The sequence below is a fragment of the Carya illinoinensis genome, chromosome 9 (assembly GCF_018687715.1).
Source record: "Carya illinoinensis cultivar Pawnee chromosome 9, C.illinoinensisPawnee_v1, whole genome shotgun sequence".
In the NCBI taxonomy this organism is placed as follows: domain Eukaryota; kingdom Viridiplantae; phylum Streptophyta; class Magnoliopsida; order Fagales; family Juglandaceae; genus Carya; species Carya illinoinensis.
In genome coordinates this window covers 4,323,158-4,331,793 of record NC_056760.1, presented here as the reverse complement: position 1 = coordinate 4,331,793, position 8,636 = coordinate 4,323,158, and the positions used below count along the sequence as shown (strand labels likewise).

General features: G+C 34.0%; 1 protein-coding gene across 1 annotated transcript; it reads right to left on the bottom strand.

Annotated features, from left to right (window-relative positions):
- Window positions 1-5,034: 5,034 nt before the first annotated feature.
- LOC122275370 (glucan endo-1,3-beta-glucosidase, basic isoform-like) lies at window positions 5,035-7,321 on the bottom strand. Its single transcript, XM_043084397.1, has 2 exons — window positions 6,981-7,321; window positions 5,035-6,109 (listed from the first exon to the last, which is right to left on the bottom strand). The coding sequence occupies exons 1-2, from the start codon at window positions 7,072-7,074 to the stop codon at window positions 5,166-5,168; spliced, it is 1,038 nt and encodes a 345-aa protein (XP_042940331.1). The 5' UTR covers window positions 7,075-7,321; the 3' UTR covers window positions 5,035-5,165.
- Between the last annotated feature and the right edge of the window lie 1,315 nt (window positions 7,322-8,636).

The window sequence follows — 8,636 nt, the reverse complement described above, 5'->3', positions numbered from 1 at the left end:
TAACACCCAAGATTCAATTTGGTTGTCGATTGAAAGGAGTAAGGCATCTTGGAGATCTTCGGTTGTGGCATTAGCAGAGTCATGCTCATTCTTTTTCTTTGCTTCATTGCAATTATTTCTGAAGTGGCCAATCTTGCCACAATTCCAGCACTGTACTTGTTTTCTGGACCTAGATTTACTTCTGCCTCTTCGGGACTTTGACCTACCCCGATTTGAACTTCTACTAGCTCCTTTACCTCTCGTCTCGAGATTTAAGGCAGAACTGGAAGTTGATGCTTCTCCTATATCTCTTCTGCAAACTTCCTCGCTAAGAATATGGTCCCGGTTATCTTGATACTTCATCTTTGTTTTGCCATAAGAATTGCTAACAGCTGTTCTCATGGCCTCCCAGCTTTTTGGCAATTAAGCCAGAGCAATCAGTGCACGTACTTCATCATCAAATTCAATCCCCACTGAAGCTAATTGATTAATTATGGTGTTGAACTCATTCAGATGCTGAATAACTGGAGTTCCTTCTGCCATTCTCAAGTAGAATAGCTTGTACATCAAATGCACTTTGTTATTGGCTGATGACTGCTCGTACATGTCTGATAGAGCTTTCATCAAATCCGCTGTGGTCTTTTCCTTTCCCACATTGTGTGCAACTGATCTTGACAGTGTTAGTCGAATGACTCCCAACACTTGTCTATCAAGGAAAATCCAATCTTCGTTGCTCATGTTATCTGGCTTTCTTTCTAGGAGTGGAAGATGTAGTTTCTTTCCATAAAGATAATCCTCTATCTGCATTCTCCAGTAGGCAAAGTCTGTACCATCAAATTTCTCAATATCGACACCTTTAGCTTCTTCTCCAGCCATAACTTTACAAATGAGTTCAAATTTGAATAAACAAAGATCATCGTTGCGTCCGAAACACTTGAATTAGCTGGAAACGAGTCCGGAATCGTCAAAATTGGATCAAAATTGAGTTTAAACAGGCCAAAACAATTTCGGCCAACCAGAGTGCGACAAGTGGCAAGATGATGTTGGCTCGGCTCAGTAACACGACTCAGCTTGGCTCGGCTCAGTCACGGCTCGGCTTAAGAATGCGGCTTGGCTCGGCTCGGCGAGTGCAGTACACGCGCGGGTTCCTCTAGGGCGTGTGGGGAGCGAGTGGGAGTGTGGATTTCACACGTCTTCCTCCTCTAGGGCGTGTGGGCGTGTGAGTTTCAGTCGTCTTCAACCTCGGGTGCGCGTGGGGGCGCGTGAGTTGCAGTAGATACACGCGCCGATCTTCTCGGGGCGTATGTGGGCTCCTCCGTTTCTGATTCCGTTTGCGACAACTGACTCGTCTCGACGCGAGGAACACTATGGAGTTGTCAAAAATTGATTTCGACCAACTTGAATTTTCAGGCAGCTCGAACCAGAGCTCTGATACCAGTTGTTAGGAGCTGGTCGGAGACAGAGATGATTCTAAATAAAGGAGAGACGAAATTTAACGTGGTTCGGCAATTGCCTACGTCCACAGCTGCTGTAACTTCATTATGAAATGATTTTTACAAAAAATCTCTCTGTAAACTCTCTCTGCTCATCCACTCTCACTTATTTCTTTGCACAGCATTACACGCAGCACACACTACCTATTTTCTCTCTACACTTGTCTGCACACACCTCAACTGAGCTCTCTCCTATTTATAGGAGAGAGCAGCCTATAATTTTTTCAGTGCAGTAATTTACGCAAGAGTCTGAGGCGTCACTTGCTGCAGACACTGTGCATGTCTGCAAGTGGTGCCTAATATGCCAAAGAAAGAAACGATGGACGACTCACCTATTTTCTCTTTTATTTTTCTTTTCTTTTGTCTCCATCCGTAACAGTTAAGCACACCAAAGCAACAGATCATAGGGTATTTGGATGGATGCTTTGACCACAACTTTGCAAACAAGAATGAGCAGTATGACTCGTTTTGGTCTTCTTTTAATACTGGTACCAATGACAGTAGAGGTGTTTCTCAGTAGGCATGCATCTTCCTACAGCAGCATGGATCATCCTTGCTGATCAGTCTAAAAACAAGTTCACTCCAATGGCTTTTTCAGAAAAAAAATAATAACAATGTCGCAATTATTACACAAACCTGTTTACGTTCTTAAGACAAATAATCATCTCAAAGTTTATTTCGACTTGGTTTTTGACAGGGAGAGGAATTCAAGTACCTTCATGCCATATTCATCTCACAGCTACTAGCCTACTTTTATATATACATACAATTTATAGTGAACTACATACGAATCTTAGGGTGTAAAAAGAAACGGAAAACCGGTTGAACTGAACTGGTCCGGTGCGGACCAATTCTTAAAAATTGAAATCGGTGCGGTACCGATTTTTATATTTTGAAAATCGATTAAGTGCATATTTAGAATTGCGGTAGGAAATATAACTTATAACTTTAAGATTTATAACTTATAACTTAAATAACAAGCTATGCTATTTAAAAGTTATTTACTGTTTGGTAACTATGTCTCTAAAGTACTTTTAAAGTTAGTTATATTAATTTTTTAAAAATATACAATTAACTGCAGGAGATTTTCAATAAAAGCTTCAATTTGGTGCTTTTTAAAAAAAATAGATTTTTAGCTTTTTTAAGTGATTAAATCACTTTTTATAAATTTACCAAACATATTATTTTTTCTTTAAAAGAGCTTTTAAACAATTAAAAGCACTTTTCAAGCTTTCAAACTCAATTCTAAACATGCTCTAAATCGAACTAGAACCGGTATATATATTATAATTTTTTATATTGTATTATATATATATTATATGTTAAATTGCTAATTAATATAACTTATAAATTTTAATCTTATAATATAAAACTAATATAACATAAAATTTTAATTTTAAACATAAACATTAATATCAAGTTATTAATACAAACTTACTTTATATATATATCAATGATAAATATATCTTTGACATAATAAATTATAATATATATATTTTTGTAAATATTTTTTTACACATTCCATTATACATACTCATATAAAAAAGTCTATAACTTATATAGACTATAATTAAATTCAATATTATACTAGTATGTGTTAATTATTATAAAATAATATATTTATACTATAATATAAATAGACTAATAGTTTAATATATATATATATATATATAAAGATCATATTATTACTAATATAGATAATTTGTGAAACCAGAAAAATTGCACTGGACAGGACCAAAATTGAAAAAATCAAAAGTTTCGATTTCAGTTAAGTTGACTTGGATTCAACGTTCAAGGCCAAAAGAAAAATGAGGAAAGCGATTGATGAATGTTCGATCAAAGTCATCAAAATACAAATTAAATAATACACCAGGGAGAAGGTGTGAATAGTGGTATTTATGGGTCTCATTGAAATGAGTTAAACTTTTTTAAATTGAAATGAATTTAACTTTTTAAATTGAAATGTATGAAATAGGCTGAGATAAGTTTAACATTTTTATAGGAAGTTGATAAGTAATGAGTCTTATCAATAATTGGTTTGAGATGAGTTGATCAGATGAGTTGAGTTTGGTTCAACCTGAGTCTTTCGTCTAAGTGTGGATTTTGTTTAGTCAAGTAATGCTATATATAGTCATGGAGTGCGCAATTGTTTTGAAAAATAGTAGGATCTATTATTAAAAAATTAATTTTTTCATGTAGGTCTTATATTTACTTATTTTTTTTTAAAAAATTGCACGAGATTTGCACGCTCTATGATTGCAAATATCATTTATCACGCGCTAATTACTTTATTATCTCCTCTCCCACCTACCCACCATCTCTCTCAGATAAGGGTGAGCACCATCTAGTCCAAGTGATGGACCGAAATTTAAAATTAAGTGATTTATTAAATGAGAATTACATAATAAATTGTACAATTATTAATATATTCTAGTACTATATATTATAATTATATATTAAAGAATATAATAATACATTGATCTAAATATATATAGTTATAGATTAAGTACCAATACTATAACTAATAACTATACTAGTAGTATTATTAATATACTATATGCTAGTGATAAATCGGTAATACTATATTAAATAATACTCTATGTAGTTATAGTGATTTAATAGTAACTTATTAAGTTAACTATACTAATACTATTATAAATTTATACATATACTATAATTTATACTATAACTCTTATAATATGTTAATATATTAATATATAGTAGTACTATATATTATAGTTATACATTAAAGAATATAATACTTATGTAATATTGTGATATATATAATTAATTTATACAATTATTTATATAAATAATATATATAAATTATTTTTTTATTTTATTTTTAATTTGGTCTGGTTCTAGATGAAAAACTCTTAGACCGCAGGCCAGACCGAATAAATTCGATCATCCCAAAATTAGACCTAGACCGGACAGGACCGATCCGGTCTAAAAATAACCAGTTTGGACTGACTGAATCTCATCCTTAATAGTCTTAGATCCTGATTCGATGTCTCGTTTCTTGTTTAGAACTATTTTGACTCAATTTTCACAATTGACCGATATCAAAATTAATTTAAATCGTATTACTAAACTAAAAGTTTCTTCCCCTTCTGTGATGTCTCATGATTTGCTTATATAAATTTCATGGTCCGGTTTCCAAGTTTACTGTTACGATCTTTATCTTGTGTAATCATCAAGAATTATCCAATTAAGTTGGTGTTCATGACTTCTTAAAGAAGAATTTATTCCTTGGCATGGAAAGCTTGCTCTTTCCAGAAGGGTATACTGTTGTGAATCATATAATTAATTTGCGAGTGGGAGGAAAAGTGATCCAAGTTCTTAATTATGGGGCTTGCTTTACTTATTCTACAATTCCTATTATTGTAGGATAAGTAAAGCTTCTGGCTTTTTGTAAGTAATTAGTATGGAAAGGAAAATATACTAATTTTATCACGATCGAAGACAACATTTATGGGTACAAACACAGAAACTCGAGTTCCTGACATTAGATAGCTATATATAGTAGTAATGCAACCCAAAGCTGTTCTTATAGTGATTCCGAAGGAAAAGTCCAGGTTTGACTTCTCTTATTCACAATATCATAAAACATGAGTACTACTGCGTGGAAGAGTCTCGTCCTAGTCTTATAGTTTATTCGACTGATCTGACTACTTCCTAAACATGTTATTCTTAACTGAAATCAATACCGTATTTAGGCGTTTTATTCGGTAAAAACAGCCCCCAATATTTCTCATAATCTGGAGTCTTCTGGTTCTCATCAAACATGGCAAACACGTAAGTTTCTATAGGGCTACCGGGCTTCTTTGGAGTTCCTCCCTTCACGTGCTTAGCCAGGTTGCTGTTGTAAGTTCTTGCATTATCCAGGTTTGTCGCCTGCCCTCCACCGGACGGCCAACCGGTCTCGGAAACGACGATCCGCAAAGAACCCCCGCCGGCCCTTTCTAGTGCCGAATAGAAGGCATCCAAAATGGCATCGAAAAGGTTACGGTACCCGTACTGGCCATCCTGCACGACAACTTGTGGAGAAGTGAAAAGAGCATATTCAAGACGAATGCTAGCAGGGTTGCCAATGTAACTGAAATATGGGTAGATGTTAACGAGTAATGGGGAGTTGTTGTTCACTAAGAAACGGATGATGGGACCAAGAAGTGCTTGGTATTCGGAATTGAAGGAGCCTCTTGATGGAGGGTAGGACTCTCCGAGAGCAGCTGCAAAAGTAGCAGTGGAAACCTTGATTTTGTTCCCCAGGCCAGCATTAGAAATTGCAGTTTGAATGTTTTGCATGGCGGGGTGAAGATACCGTGCATATGGACCGTTTGGCTTTATTTCATTACCAACCGCAATGTACTTGAAATTCACATTCCCATAATTTTGCACATTGTTTCGGACCCATGCATTTGCAGTGGCTTGATTTGAAGCAATGCCTTGAAGCTCTTCATCCGGGACACCCAGCATGAGTTCGATGTTGGTGCCTCCGAGGGCTTGTTGAGCAGCTCCGTTTTGGCCATATAGTCGCATTCTTCGGATGTTGTATTGTTTATAGAGCCCTACAACTTCTCCTGGGGGTGGTAAGTTGTTTCCCAGCATTCCATAACAAACACCAATCTGCGCAGCTGCGTTAGATTGAAAAAACATGTTAAATTTTAATTATGTCCTCATCCCCAGATCATAAGGCCGGTCATGTTGAAAATGAGATTTTGTTCATGTGAATGAGAAATATGGTATATAACTATATATCGAATAGTATTAATTTGGTACATGGGTGACCGGACATTCCGCACATGATAAGATGCATGCATGCATATTATATGGGACATCGTAAGTACGTTTGTCGATTGAGATCCACATGAAATGTCTATCGAGATCAACATGAAATTCAACAGGTTAATTTAGATCAGATATACAAATAGAAAAATTCTATTCATAAACCCCATACATCATACACTATTTTTTTTGTTATTTTTTTAATTTTTTCCTCTTACCAAATGTGTGGTATATGGATGATTAATAAAAGAATTCAATTATTTTAAGAAGAATAAAACTAAATAAAATTAAAAAAAATATTTAAAAAATAAAAAATTGTGTGTTGTGTGAGGCTTATAATATATCGAGGTTTATATTATAAGATCAGTAATTACAGGTAAGGTGGTCATTTAGTTGGCAAAAGGTTAGGAATCATTCTTTCTTCTTTTCCCTAATTGAGGTCACAAGTTCAAAACGGCTTGTAAGTCTTAAAAGACTTTACATGTTGGTACTTTAGTGGGGTTGCGGCAACGGGCAGCTTCACATGAGGTTGATATAGCTATAACTCAAATCGAATATATCTCAACAAATTGGGCCTTTATGGTCACACTTAGAGAGAATTAAAAACTATACTGGTTGCCCCTCCCCCTAGGCGAGAGGATACTCTTTTAAAAAAAAAAATTAAAAAAAAAAACTACAATTTGATCTTATATTGAGAGAGAGAGAGAGAGAGAGAGAGACCTGTAATGTCCAGGCCAGCCATTAGCATCCCAAAGAGTAGTAGCATTATGGACACCATGGAAGGGCATTTCCTGATTGAATGAGATGTAGCCATATATGGAGGAAATCTTTGAGGAGAAAGGAAAAGTAAAGGAGCTGGCGAGGAAGGAAAGCAATTACTATGCTTCGAAACGCTACTTAGCTCATGCCCTTTTATAGAGAATAGATCAGGCCAGGAAGGGCATATGGCTACATATGCTGAAGATTAGAGTACTGTAACTAGTCAAGCACTTCATGGAACCCAATTAATTTGCACACCATGGACCATTGGAAGGAAGACTAAGCGAGGTAGGCTAGGAAGGAATTTTTAGCAACGCACTAAAAAAAATAAAAAAGAGGAGAGAAAGAGACTTTTCATCGAACATATTTTGTCGCAAAAAAGCTCGTAATTTGGCGGTACCATTCCTCCAAAATTTTAGCCCATCAATCACTCTGCGGAAATTAATTAAGCCATCAACACGCGTTGAGATATATATATATATATAGCCTACGTACGGAACAGGGTTGGCAAATTATGTTTTTAAGTCGTGTTAACAGGTCAATTTATTTTCATACGAATACGTTAATATTAAATTTAAATTTATTAAATAATTTTATATAATATTCGTGTTAAGTTTATAAGTCGTGTTATATATTATATATCACTAGAGAGGATATATCTATTATTTACAAAGTCAATATTGAGGACCTCAAGTCTTTCTATATTTAGTCTCAATAATATTTATTGCTTGTTTAATACTGTTCAAAATATTTATAATTAATGTTATATTATTCACTCGAAAATACATATGAACAAAGGCAAGCAGGTTGCTAGCTAGCTAGGGTTCCATCAATAATATTAAGATCTGGAGAAATATAATTAAATATATATATATATATTTATATGTATAGAGACCTTTCTGGTCAAGCGATCATGTATTTATTCAACAAAAGATATTAGAGTCTTAGACCATATATGAATATTTTTAATATTCGTAAATGCGCAATTAATATTGCATAAGAAACTCTCTTTTTTTCTTCTCCTTGGACTAATCGATCATTTTCTTCCATTCATGTAGAATGTATTGGTTGATCATGGCTAGCTAGCTAGGAGTCTTGATATACAGTACTGGAAACCAATCCAAAATATTCTGAGTGCTACGTCCATTATATAAATATGGAATATTACTAGAAATCATAGATCAAGCACACAATTTAAGGTCCATTTTCGTAATCATGAAATTTCAATTAGATCCAATATATATGCTTCAAGGCAGGCATGGCATGCTTCTTTTATTGGACTTGTTTTAAGTTAGTTTTATTCTGTTGTAGGCCTTGTCCTAAGCCTTAATATTTGTATTTGCATAAATAATAGTTTTAGCTAAGTTATTATTATTAACCATTATTCTACTACAACTAAATTAAGTAATTAATGATAATAAGAAATTAAAATTTTTTTTGAATGTATTAGTCTATTTTGTTAAATGAGATCTTTATTGTATATTTTAATGAAATTTGATATAATTATTTACTACGTTGTTAATTAAAAATGAAGATATATTATTTTCTTGAAAATAATCATTTCATCTAATTAGACAGACGTATTTTGCACGTTGATTATGTCCTAATATATATATA